A 13,962-nucleotide genomic window follows, 5' to 3' on the forward strand; every position below is an offset into this window, starting at 1 on the left:
TGATGGTTACACAGATCACAGCGAACACTTTATTTAAAAAACTGTCAACTGTGATTATGGCATGGGTGAATGTCTACTTACATTTAATTTTACAATTAGATGTATACATTTATATTGTCATATTATAAAACGTATATGTAAAAAAGGACAATATTCAACCAAAGGTTCTGTAGAAACCCTATTGAAGAGTGATCTGATTTAGGAGAATGATCACTTAACACGAGATCCTTTAAATCGGGAAGGCATAGAACCGACGGAGCCTCTCTGCGGTAAGCATAGGAAGAGGTGTGCATTTTAATACATCCCCACAGGAGAAAGCCATCCCCATTCAGAGACCGTGGAGCATTAGATGAATGTTATTTGGAGGTTAGGGGGCTAGTTCTCTTCTGAGTCACTGTCTTTCCGTGTGGGGAGAGTGGATCGAATCGACGACATTAGCTTGTCTTCAATCTGCTTCTTGGGGTTTTCTTCCAGGTCTGTCTTGACAGCGCCAGATTCCGATAACCTCCACTCCAGCTCTGAGGATGATAGGATAATGGATAGTTTAATATCTAAAATATTGTCACTAATAAAACTGAGGGTGTTATGCTAGATTTCATATCATGTAACTAATACCATCCTAACTTAGTATAAATAAAAAAAAGTCCTTCTTGAGAGTATAGCTTACCTTCAACTTTGAGGTTCATGCCTCCGAATACCAGAGGCCCGATGTACTGTGCCTTCATCTCTCCCTCGTGGTAGACAAATATTGTGGGCAGGTTGCGGTCGGGGTAGTTTGGGATGCAGGTGGTGGAGATGGACTTGAGGAACTTGGTCTGGGGGAACTTCCTGGCCAGCTCTGATAGATGCTGGTTTATCAGGGTACACAGAGGTACTCTGGGAGGACAGAAGATTAGAACAGGACATGTTAGAGAGAACAGATGTCACAATGAGTAAATTAGTTAAATCAGATATTTTGGTAGATAGGTCTATTCAGAGCAAATTAAAATGGACCACTGTAAATCAGGCTTAGGCTAAATGAAAACCTTGAATCATGATTTTCAAATAAGGTCTTGGTCATCAATGTTTTCACAATTTTCTGGTTTATCAGATCTTGTCAAAAATCAAACATCACTTTTTGAGAGCATGAATTGGTGTGCTCAACTGCAATCCTTTGAGAGAGAGAGAGGGTAGAGAATGGCTCACCCCTGTTTGTAGAGATGGAGCACAACCCAGATTCCCTCTCCAGCTTTGTTCACCTCCTTGATGTAGTCCTGCCCAGATATCTCCACTACTTCACCGAAGCAATTCTTTATCTGGGTGGCTTTCCATTCTGCAAGCCTCTTCTGTCTGGTAAGAGGGAAATGCAGAGGGTGTAAAGAAAGGTAGGCTAATCAGAAAGATCAGTTTTAGCGTGCTGAAAAACATCTGCCCAATGGGGCAAACAATCACAGAACAGGGTCAACTTGCCCGATTGCTCAGCTCACATGCCCCAGGCAATAGGGCAGCCGTTCATTCTTATCAACCCCTGTTGTATGTACCATCTAAGTGATGCTTTAAAGAGATCACTGACCTGTACATCTCGATGGCGGCCTCGTCCTCTTCACTGAAGTCATCCTCGTTCTCATCCAGCTCGTCCAGAGTCATGCTCTCATAGGTTTTCACTGGTCACAAAACACCATATGCGTCACAAGTTTTTTTTTTAAGTACAATTTAAGCTATTAAAACAACATGTTAGAATCAGCCTTCCTAAACCATGTCCTGTTAGTTAAGAATAACATCAGCATTTGTTTGCCCTAGATCAGTTCAGTAGAAACTTAGTCCCATAGAAGTAGCCAACTAGAACTCGCCATCTCTTACCAACAGATGACTGCTCAAGAACTATCTGCTTCTCTAGAGCTTCCTCCTCAACCTCATCCTGAGTTCTCTCCTTGGGAGGAAGGACCCCCTTCTTTCTCAGGATGTCATTCCACTCTGTATCTGCATTAGGGTCCTGAGAAATAAGAGATCATGTTGGAATGTTATTGTAACTTGGCTGTTTGCCATTCTGTACCACCACAGAGTTAAAAACACAACATCTATATAGCTAGGCCCTTTGGTATTACTGCTAGCGAACATTACCTAATGTTTAGCCATCTAGTTAGCCAACATTTAGCTCTCAAACTCTAAGCATTCTGCCTTCTCCCTACAGTTTTTAGTCATTAGCTTTGCCCCCGACTGGCTCATGTGAACTACAATCAGGATACTATGTTTTAACTATTAGAAACGTAAATCATCAGTGGCGATATGGCTTTCGAACCATGGCCCTCAGCGAAAAAAAAAATTAATTCTGATAAACTGCTAGAGATGCCTCCATCAGACGAAACTACATTTCCCGAGTTAGCTTACATACAGGTGTTCGAGCACGCTAGATCACTAATTATCACAGATGGTCCGTGATCGTAAACAAGCGCTGCAACATGGATATATCGCCATGTGGGAACAGTAAGTGTATTCATGTAACATTTTGGTTTTTAGAAAATGAATTATCGCTGATATGATATGCATCCAAAACCGTACCGCAAGAGACGCGTGTTAATGTTCAGATTGAGCGTTGGGGCTCTTAACAAAACGCCCCTGTACAGAAGACGCCTTCCTCCAACAATTACTTATGTAACGTTATAATGGAACTGGGAGTCATGATCAAGGGTTAAATAACGTTATGTGCCAATCGAGGTGGCGTGCGAACAGATAATCATATTAATCGAAACATCGGCTAAGTCCTTCATACGATCAGAGTTATAGCTAGAAAAAGTTATCGAAGTTTACCAACCTGCATTTTTTTAACCGTTCAAAACAGACGCTGAAAACACCACTGCTCTTCCCAGACACGGAAATAGAAGGACCTCACCCATATTTATTCCGGAGTAAAACAAGATCTTTAATGTGACAAAACTTAAATACTTGTCAGATATCTCAAATATAGAATCGTTACAAAATAATTTATTTTCTGAGGACAAATCTATTCCATCACCTGTTTTATATGTATTATTATCATAAACCTGGCTAGGGCAAGACATTCAAGGGACAATAATAAAGGTTGCACCAATATCCGGTTTAGGTCCTGTATGTCTATATTAGGAGTGGGAAAGCTGTACTACATTCCATGTGTGGCATCTGATTGAGACAACAGCTGCACCTGAAAATCACACTGCTGTGCTGTCAGTGTCTGGGTTGACCATACATTTATGGGGGTTGCATAGAGGTCCAAACATCTCTGAAAATTGTTGGCCTGTTTTTTGGTGTGTAGATGTGCTTCAATATGATATCCTTATACTGTATTTGTTTATTTTCAATGTAGTTATGATGACTATAGCAAGTATAGATGATGCGTTTATGAATCATATACTTAGGTACATGTTCTACTGTGCAAATATATTTTCAAATCCTTTATTATGGGTATGGTTATAAATCTTCATGTCAGTCTTGATCTTGTGAAACTCAATAAGATTGCTGCTCTAAAAATATGATAATTTTCTTTAATTTCAGTGTTACTCTACACCTGTTGTTTACGAAGCATGTGACAAATAACATTTGATTTTAATAAAGTATTTTATGATAGGGGCCTTTGACAACTCTGACCTCGTGTGTTTATTCTAATCAAATCAACCATAGTTTAAAACAGACATCATAATGCAATCCTGTATTTGTTATTTGTTGATTACATGTCAAGCATGCATGTTGCAACCTCTATTTTACCACAGAAGTAGGCTATAGGGATGGGTATGTATGTCCATATAGAACATTATGTAAAGTGTTATATTGTCTAGACTCTATAGGTACTTTATCATTGAAAAGAAAAGTGACCATGTCACCGACATGGCATTGATGTCATTAAATTAATATGTGGTATGATCAAAAATTTTAACATTTAAAACTATAATATAAAGCGAAAGCAAACAAATATTTTGTCATTGTAAGCATAATGCAGCATTGAGATAATAGGTACTGTACATCATCTTCTGACGTATTTTTTGCACACATCAGACAGCATATGGCACATGACTAAACCCCTTTACTATGGGCAAACAATGTGTTTACAATCCAATTATATTCTCAGATTTAGTTTTGTATGATGTTTAATGAATAGGCTACTACTGCATAATAACTATTCACAAAGCAAAGGGACAGTGAAATTAAACTTCCTCGCTTTCGCCGGAACTATGGGAAGGATGTTGGGAAGGAAAGGTTGGGTTAAATGCGGAAATAAGACGCTCGCTGTGTAGGCTACAGTTGCAACCGGTGTGAGAGAAAATATGAGCACAAGACGCCTGCTATCTCGGACAGCGCTTGAGATCAGTCATGGATGATTCTGAAATCACCTAATTTTCTCCGACGCGTGGAACTGTTGAAGAAGTGTGCATTCTATCAATAGCACAACAAAAACTACAATCGGCTTTGTTTTGTTTTCGTCCATTCTCTTTGTAAATATCTTGTTTTGAAAGCATGTGGTTGAATCCGGAGGAAGTTTTGCTGAAAAATGCATTGAAGCTTTGGGTTACCGAAAAATCTAACGAATTCTTCCTTTTGCAGCGCAGAAGAGGGCATGGGGACACAGGGGGGAAATTTACAGGTAATACGCCCCCTCCCATCTTCATCTCACTGTCTGTCGTCTGATTTCAGCAGCTTTGGCAGCCTATACGGATACACCAGTCTACGGAATACACTTGCAACACAGTAACAAATCATTTATAAACAATTTTGCAACTTGCCATTATCGGGGCAACAATGTATCACTTTAAATAGGCTCAGGATTTTTACACAGCATTACTTGGGAAACAAGTGTTTTCTCCATATTTGGTGTCGTCAACACCTTGGAGCAATAACAGGCAACTTTCTTGCATATAGTATTTAGACATTTATTTTGTTTCAGGTCTTCCTTGATTTCTTTAAGTTCGATACAGTGTTTGTCTGATGATGAACTTTGATAAGGTGCCACCTGGTCTTGTTTTTGTTTAATCACCATTGGGACTTTCATACTTAACTGAACACATCAAGGACAGGAGGATAGAGAGTAGACATCTCATAAAAGGAACAATATAAAAACGGCCCATGATTTACAGTATTTGTTTGTCACCATGGTGACAGGTAAGACAAAGCCCTAGCTGTATTGGGGTTGGCTCTTCTTACAAAACCACACCATAGTATGTTTTGTTATATGAAGAGAATAACAAGTACAATATCAATTGGAAGAAGAAATCCATGATTCGATTAAGATAGAGGTTGCAGATGTTTTTATGTTCTATCACTTTGTGTCACTAACTAAAGTATCTTCTGCTTCCTATTTCACAAAGAGCACTTTGCTACAAGGGAATTTTTAGTTATTTATATACATAGGGTTTATTTTCTCTCTACATCTGAGCACACTGTACATGTCCATTGTCCACAGCCATACAAACTCAGTGAAATATATAAGCAGAACACAATACATGATTTACAGTAGTTTAAGTTGGGACTTACAATGTAAGCGGTTTGGTGACAAATACGTTTGTGTTGCCAGGGTGTCATGGTTCAGAGCAGCAGATGGGCAGAGCTTATAGATGTGGTGTGGTCTGGAATGGGCAGTGCTCTAGGAGAGGGTTATTTGTCAGGAGTTCAGTTTGTCTTCCGTCCCTCTCCTCTTTTGTGGCGGGCGGTTGGGCGGGAGTGAGAATGCCAAACACTAGATAGTGATCTCATACAGACTAGACTGTAGCCTATTGAACGTAGTAAGCCTTGTCTTGCCTGCTGTGTGCTTATTACACATTTGATTGGCCAAATCATTAACAGACTGTTCTTGCTAACTTGATTTTTTATTGTAGTTGAGGGATGTAATGTGTTGCTATTAGGACTGTTTTTACTAGCGCTCCTTAAATGCTCCATTCTGTTGAAAATGGCAAAGAAAACCCAGAATTAAAACTAGACAAGAGGGACTAGTGTTTGGTGCCTTTGGCCTCAGTGGGAAAGCATGACCATGAATAGCAGTGGAGTTAAAGAGATACTATGATGATGAGTGTAGGCTCTGTTACCTCAGGGTATTCGTGAGCCTATCTGGTTCCATTAGGCTGATGACTGGTGGGGATGACTGGATGTGTAAGTTCTCCCTAAATGCTGGTTCCAGGGTTAATGTAGCCTTCACAATGCCTAATAGGTACAAATTAGTTAGGTCTGGATGGAAATTGAAAGCTTGGGGTAGAGTAGTGCAGTTTCTCTTGAACGTCAACTGGGGTGTCACTGTCAACCATATTGGATGAGATGTTAGGGGCTCTGTATTAAGTTTGTATTTTTTAGACCATGGCTTTAGGGCTTCATATGTGGAGGATATGGGGGGGGTCTCCAATCCAATACTATTAGCCATTGGTTCTAGTGGACCAATATAGTGACAAACAGAGAACAGCAATACTTGTGAGTCTCTCAATAGCTTGTAAGCCTATGTTATGCTCTCACATAATGTGGCCATTATGAGACTGTTAGTGACCGTAAGTTGTATCAGTTTATGTCCTATCCAGTGCCAATCTTCTTCTGCTTGGCACCTCACTGTGGAATGTCTTGGTCTGTGATAGACATGGTAATGACTTTAGCCTTCTGGCGTTATGTGTAATAGGTACCTTTGTGTCCCATCTGCTTAAAGGCACAATCTGTAAACTTCCTGCTGTTCAAAAGTAATTCCACTAATGCTAAACATTGATTATGTATGTTAGAGTATATCTTATTAATGCCTTATGAGCTTAATACAATTGTCTTATCTTTTGAAAATGTGATTTCAGTTTATATGGGTTGGTATAATGTGGCCTCTCTCTCCCATATGTCAATGAGCTCATTGACATGTATGTGTTGTCAGATGGTATTTCTCAGTATTTTCTGGTCTCTTTCTGTGTCTGACTGCTCTGGTCTGTCCAGGTCTTCTGGTGGGAGCTCTGGACTCAGTGCTGGACTCCAATGCCCGGGTCACACCGTTCCGTATCCTACTACAGATGCCTGGGTCACAGGTCAGCTGGACAATAGCTTGTGGTAAGCTCTCTGACATTTCTCTCCTTTGCTTTCTATCTCTCTGATTCTCATATTTGTCTGTCTCTCTCTATCTCTCTCTCTTTCTCTCTCTGTGTATCTATCTCTCTGATGGGTGTTGTATGTGTGTGTGTTGTTATACAGGTGCTGCTGTTGGAGAGATGAACAGACATTGGGACTGGCTGGTCCAGAACCTACTCCACTCTCTCTCAGTGTTTGAGAACAAGGAGGATGTCGCCAGCTTCGTAAAAGGGAAAGTCAAGGTACTGTACTATTAGAATAAGACCTACTGTAAAGACCTGTGGTACACTGTAAATACTTTGTAGGCCTACTATCGAAAATCACAGTATTCAACCTAATCTCAACTGTTGATCTCTCTCCTCCTGACTTTCTTTTCTATTTGTGTCTCTTGCTCTCCTTTTATTTTCTCTTTCTCTCATTTATTTCTCCTCCTCCCCCAGGGTCTGATAGCGGAGGAGGTAAGGGGGAGGCAGGCGGCTCAGGAGGAGGAGCCTGAGAAGTTCCGGGAGGCGCTGCTGAAGTTTGAGCTATGTTTCGGCCTGCCCTCCTCAGAGAAGCTGGTCACCACCTACTCCTGCTGCTGCTGGAAGGGGCGGGTCCCCCGGCAGGGCTGGCTCTACCTCAGCATCAACCACATGGCCTTCTACTCCTTCCTGTTGGGAAAGGAAGGTCAGTCCCCTTACATGCTCTTCCTTTCAATAGCACACAGAATAGCCCCCAGTATTACTGGTTGTGAACTGGTTGTGAACTTTTAATGTTTGACCGCTTCTCTCTCCCTTAGTGAAGTTTGTGATCCCGTGGGCGGAGGTGACGAGGCTGGAGCGGGTCTCTACGGGTCTCATGACGGACATGGTGCGTGTGATGACGCGGCGGTGCCAGTTGGACTTCTCCATGTTCCTGAGCCTGGATGAGGCGTTTGGGGTCATTGGTCAGCTGGCTGACATCGCCCTGCGACGCCTGCTGGACAGTGAAGGCCTGGAGCTGGACCGAGTCCTCCAGCAGTCCTCCAACATAACCAAGAGGTCAGCAGGCAACGCAGAAAAAGTTAAAGTTGTATCGTATTGTAGTGTAAAGGAGGGCAGGGGATTTTGTGTGGTTGTATCATTCGCTTTGTTCAGATTCACATCATCTGAGAGGATTAGAACAGTTGCTTGCCTGATTAATCAGTTTGATAAACAGTAATTTAATAAGGTTCTCATTCTTATCTGTTTTGGTCAAAAGAGACCTCATCAAGCGCTTCCTGAAAACCCCTCATATCTTAACTGATTTACTTCCCTTTAGTTTCCGACCATCCTTTGTATAACCATAGCATCATAGTGCAACTGATCTTCCTTTGAGCCGAGAGGGACGTTCAGTCATGTTCTTCAGACAAACATTATATGAGGCTGATGAGCTCATAAAGACTTGTAAATACCTAGACTTTGCCCCTAGGTGTTTCAGCCATAACAGGAAGACAGCGTATCGTGTTAGTCTATGGGAAAATATATATATTTTTAAAATGTTCCTTCCTTCCACTGCCTGTGTATTGGGTTCCGGCTGGTCTCAGAACAGTTGTGTAGTGATTGATGGGCCGCGTTCCACGACACAGCACTGCACCATACGTTATAAATCAGTGTTTGTCTCAGTGTGACTGGAAGGCACTTCAGCTCTATCCTGTGGGAAATGATACCTTCGCTTGGAGAGGTAGCTCATAAATACACCCCTGTTCTTCGTTCAGTCTTAGTTCTGTGTGTGTGTGTGTGTACACGTGTGTGTACGTGTGTGTGTACGTGTGTGTGTGTCTAAGTTCCACCTGTAGTACATTCACCATAACATTTTCAGTTTCAGGTTTTGTGTGTAAAATGACAACTTGCGGTGGTAAACATTGTACTTGAGCTAGGCTAGAGCATTTAGTTCTCTCTCTATGGGTGTAACAGACTGTTTAATAATTCATTTGGTAACTTCCTCACATTCAACCCTTCTCAAATGAATGATATTTTTGTCCCTCCCCATCATTCAAACTAGTGACTTTATGTAAATTCCTCATCACAATACCATAACAGGAAGTTAAAAATTACCTGACCTAAATTGTAGTGACCAAAATAGTCTGCCTTTATCTAATTGTCTGTGGGTACATGTGGATTATTTCAAGAGCAACTCTTTTTAACCTCGTATTCATTATCTCCAGCACCAAAACAGTGTCTACATTACTTCTTCTAATTTTTTTCTTGCACAGGCTTGAGGTACACTCACTGAACTCTAGCCACACACTCACACATACTACACTGACATTCCAACACACACACATACAGTAGTGTAAACTACTAACGTAAAAATACTTTAAAGTACTACTTAAGTCTTTTTTGGGGGGTACCTGTACTTTATTATTTATATTTTTAACTACTTTTACTTCACTACATTCCTTAAGAAAATATTGTACTTTTTACTCCATACATTTTCCTTGACACCCGAAAGTACTCGTTAAATTTTGAATGCTTAGCAGTTGTAATGAATCCTCAGGTAGAAAAAGGTGTAGATTCACACACAGATTTTTATTAAGCCTTCGCAGAAGTCAGGAATTGTGGTCACAGGCAATGGTCAAACACAGGTAGGCAGTCAAAAACAAACAATACCTCACAACCATACAAACAGAAATAAATGAACTAAATAAGGAGCTAGTGAGAAACAAACACAGGTGAAATCAATGACCAAAAATGAAAGACAGGGCTACGTTCCAGAACACAAAGAAACAGGGCTATGTTCAAGAACACAAGAAAAAGAACACACGGTTGACTAAGAAAAGAAAAGCAGAACCTTACAGCAGGACAGGAAAATTGTGAAATTCAAGTACTTATCAACCGAACATCCCTGGTCATCTCTACTGCCTCTGGTCTGGTGGACTCACTAAACACACCTGCTTAGTTTTTAAATTATGTCTGAATGTTGAAGTGTGCCCGTGGCTTTCCCTAAATGAAAAAAAAACAAGAAAATAGTGTCATCAGGTTTTTTAACATCAGAAAATTTTAATTATTTCTACTTTTACCTTTGATACTTAAGTATATTTTAAAACAAATACTTTTAGACTCATACTCAAGAATAATTTTGCTTTTACTTGAGTTATTTTCTATTAAGGTATTTTTACTTTTACTCAAGTATGACAGTTGGGTACTTTTTCCACCACTGCAGATATACATTCACAATCTTTCACACTCTTCACATACGCTGCTGCTACTCTCTGTTTATTATCTATGGAGTCACTTTATCCCTACCTACATGTACACTACTGGTCAAAAGTTTTAGAACACCTACTCATTCAAGGGTTTTCTTTATTTTTACTATTTTCTACATTGTAGAATAATAGTGAAGACATCAAAACTATGAAATAACACATATGGAATCATGTAGTAACCAAAAAAGTGTTAAACAAATCCAAATATATTTAATATTTGAGATTCTTCAAATAGCCACCCTTTTCTTTGATGACAGCTTTGCACACTCTTGGCATTCTCTCAACCAGCTTAATGAGGTAGTCACCTGGAATGCAATTCAATTAACAGGTGTGCCTTCTTAAAAGTGAATTTGTGGAATTTCTTTCCATCTTAAGGGGGTATACAGAAGACAGCCCTATTTGGTAAAATACCAAGTCCATATAATGGAAAGAACAGCTCAAATAAGCAAAGAAAAACTACAGTCCATCATCACTTTCATACATGAAGGTCAGTCAATATGGAACATTTCAAGAACTTTGAAAGTTTCTTCAAATGCAGTTGCAAAAGCCATCAAGCGCTATGATGCAACTGGCTCTCATGAGGACCACCACAGGAAAGGAAGACCCAGAGTTACCTCTGCTGCAGAGGATAACTTCATTAGAGTTACACGCCTCAGAAATTGCAGCCCAAATAAATGCTTCACAGAGTTCAAGTAACAGACTCATCTCAACATCAACTGTTCACAGGAGACTGGGTGAATCAGGCCTTAATGGTCGAATTGCTACAAAGAAACCCCCTACTAATGGACACCAATAAGAAGAAGGGACTTGCTTGGGCCAAGAAACACGACCAATGGACATTAGACCGGTGGAACTTTGTCCTTTGGTCTGGAGTCCAAATGCCGTGTCTTTGTGAGATGCGGTGTGGGTGAACGGATGATCTCTGCATGTGTATTTCCCATCGTAAAGCATGGATGAGGAGGTGTTATGGTGTGGGGATGCTTTACTGGTGGCACTCTGTGATTCAGTTAGAATTCAAAGCACACTTAACCACTGTGGCTACCACAGCATTCTGCAGCGATACGCCATCCCATCAGCTTCGCACTTAGTAGGACTATAATTTGTTTTTCAACAGGAAAATGACCCAACACACCTCCAGGTTGTGTAAGGGCTATTTGACCAAGAAGGAGAGTGATGGAGTGCTGCATCAGATGACCTGGCCTCCACAATCCCCCAACCTCAACCAAATTGAGATGGTTTGGGATGAGTCTGACCACAGATGGAAAATGGATGGAAAAGCAGGCAACAAGAGCTCAGCATATGTGGGAACTTCTTCAAGACTGTTGGAAAAGGATTCCAGGTGAAGCTGGTTGAGAGAATGCCCTTGTAAATAGCCTCGTTATTGTTAATTTATTGTGTTACTATTTTTAATTTAGTTTAATTAGTAAATTATTATTTTTGTATTTTTTTGTCCACCTATTTCTCCACCATTTTCGAAATATCCAATTGTGATCCAGTTACGATCTTGTCTCATTGCTGCAACTCCCAAATTGGTTTGGGAGCGACGAAGGTCGAGTCATGTTTCGGTGGATGCATGACTCGCATGACTGCTCTCCTTAACACCCACTTAACCTGGAAGCAAACTGCTCTCCTTAACACCCACTTAACCTAGAAGCCAGCTGCATCAATGTGTCGGAGGAAACACCATTCAACTGACGATCGAAATCAGCCTGCAGGCGCCTGGCCCGCCACAAGGCGTCACTAGAACACGATGAGCCAGGTAAAGCCCCCCTAGCCAAATCCTCCCCTAACCCGGATGACGCTGGGCCAATTGTTTGCCGCCCTATGGGACCCCCGGTCACGGCCGGATGTGACACAGCCTGGGGTCGAACCTGGATCTGTAGTGACGCCTCAAGCAATGCAATGCCTTAGACCGCTGCGCCACTCGCGAGGCTCCAAATTGTAAGGGCTGCACCTGTTGTATTCGGCGCATGTGACAAATAAGATTTGATTTGAAGACGCGTTTCTATGATCATTGGTTAAAAAGATAAGAACAAAAGGTCCTAAACCACCAGGGTACGATTAAAAATAAAGAAACTGTGATTTTCAAAACCTGCAATGAGTTTCTAGCCACAAGGAGGGTATTTTCCTGCTCCCCACGTCACAGTGAATCTCATAGTGTTTGAAAATCAATGTTTTTTAAATGTTTAAACTTTTGATGATGTCATTGAGTAGAAGTAAATGTAGAAATACGCCATTTCCATGTAGACACTTGTATTGTGCTGGAGATAATGAAAATGAGATTGAAAATTGGTGGAATTATCATTCAAGTGTTCCTGACTCTCAGTTAGAAATGTCTAGGTCACTAAAGGCAACAAGGCCTTGAGGATTCACCCACAATCTATCATTTACACTCTCCTTCTCTCTATCCTGGAGGTTGAATTCCTAGCTGTCACTCATTTGCAACAGAACGTTTCACTGTATCTCTTTCCCCCTGCCAGCTAAGTATCTCTTTCTGAGTGTCCCTCTAACTCTTCCCCCTCAGGGTTCTGGAGGAGCAGGCGTTAAGGACGTATGTCCTGGCTCTATTTCGGCTACCACGGGGCGAACGTCTTCAGGAGGTGGCGCTGTGTTCAGTGTGGACGCCCCATGCCCGCTGTCACACGACAGGAACACTCTTCACCACCGACAGCTACCTATGCTTCGCCAGCCGAGAGGAGGGCCACTGCAGCCTGCTTATCCCTCTCTCAGAGGTACCCATTGTACCATATTGCAGTGCCTCCCTATTTGATTTATAGAAAGGTCTCACACAAAAATCCCTCACAAGTTCCCCTAGCTTAGCTCTTAAGGTTAATCCAGCCTTCCCAGAGGAGAGCCTTTATCAGTGTACTGCAGTGTATTTTGGAGGGGTGGTGTATTTTGGCTACATACTATGTTGACCCTGCTTCTCTGCTGGTTAAAGTGTAACGCAGGTGGAATGTGGCTACTGCTGTTTACACAGTGTTGTTGGAAGTGTTAGAGTTTACACCTTTAGCTTTACCATGGTTATCTACATTATATACCAGTCAGTCATACATGAAGCTATATATAAATGTATGTATGGCTCTGCTATACATAAAAGCTATTCATAGTTTATTACTGTGTTATTACTGTTTTACAAGTAAATAGCGCTACAGTTATTTCTTTGGCTGTTCACCTCTGACCCCTGTCTCCTCCTGTTTTATTGTCAGGTGATCTCCATAGAGAAGGCGGAGAGCACCAGCCTGCTGCCAAACCCAGTGATCGTCAGCGTGAGGGGTAAGAAAGCCTTCCAGCTGATTGAGCTGCAGGACAGAGACAGCCTGGTGGACGGCCTGACATCACGCCTCAGAGCCCTCCAGTGGAAACACTCCATGTTCCGCAGCAAGAAATCTCTGGTATGATACAGCAACACTACTAACTGCTAAATGTCTGTTGTCAATTACACACATCATATCTCATGGTGATGCCCAACAGGCCTAGTCCACAAAGCAGAATTGCTGCATATTAATTGTGTATATTTGACTAATTCTGGTGTTTGGCTGCTCCAGACCTCCTCGTCTCCCTACTACACCTTCTGCTATGACACCATGTACTGTGATGGGGAGGATATCGAGGAGAGAGCACTACGTCAAACAGTGAACACAGAGGCTCTGATGGCATGCTATCATCACTCTCAACCTGACCCCAACAACAGCACGGCTGTGAGTATGGAAACTGGCGCACCATAG

General features: G+C 41.5%; 2 protein-coding genes across 7 annotated transcripts in view; one reads left to right on the forward strand and one right to left on the reverse strand.

The window, feature by feature from the left end:
• On the reverse strand, positions 1 to 3,068 carry LOC110520331 (phosducin-like protein 3). The gene is made up of 6 exons (XM_021597577.3): positions 2,792 to 3,068; positions 1,840 to 1,972; positions 1,553 to 1,643; positions 1,186 to 1,329; positions 668 to 876; positions 1 to 518 (listed from the first exon to the last, which is right to left on the reverse strand). The coding sequence occupies exons 1-6, from the start codon at positions 2,795 to 2,797 to the stop codon at positions 376 to 378; spliced, it is 726 nt and encodes a 241-aa protein (XP_021453252.1). The 5' UTR covers positions 2,798 to 3,068; the 3' UTR covers positions 1 to 375.
• Positions 2,361 to 13,962, forward strand: part of LOC110520333 (TBC1 domain family member 8) — a 26,466-nt gene continuing 14,864 nt past the window's right edge. For 2 of the 6 annotated variants that reach the window (XM_036974863.2, XM_090230122.1), the window contains exons 1-9: positions 2,361 to 2,463; positions 4,552 to 4,591; positions 6,898 to 7,008; positions 7,150 to 7,268; positions 7,467 to 7,695; positions 7,808 to 8,048; positions 12,759 to 12,966; positions 13,444 to 13,629; positions 13,783 to 13,935. In XM_036974863.2, coding sequence (XP_036830758.1) covers positions 6,972 to 7,008; positions 7,150 to 7,268; positions 7,467 to 7,695; positions 7,808 to 8,048; positions 12,759 to 12,966; positions 13,444 to 13,629; positions 13,783 to 13,935 — 1,173 coding nt within the window. In that variant the 5' untranslated portion in view covers positions 2,361 to 2,463; positions 4,552 to 4,591; positions 6,898 to 6,971. Of the gene's footprint in view, positions 2,464 to 4,000; positions 4,592 to 6,897; positions 7,009 to 7,149; positions 7,269 to 7,466; positions 7,696 to 7,807; positions 8,049 to 12,758; positions 12,967 to 13,443; positions 13,630 to 13,782; positions 13,936 to 13,962 lie in introns of those variants that run through there. The other 4 variants (XM_090230121.1, XM_021597583.3, XM_021597582.3 and 1 more) reach the window with 4 other exon arrangements.

This window comes from Oncorhynchus mykiss, chromosome 3 (genome assembly GCF_057628025.1).
Source record: "Oncorhynchus mykiss isolate SJ-2025 chromosome 3, ASM5762802v1, whole genome shotgun sequence".
NCBI classification, from domain to species: Eukaryota; Metazoa; Chordata; class Actinopteri; order Salmoniformes; family Salmonidae; genus Oncorhynchus; species Oncorhynchus mykiss.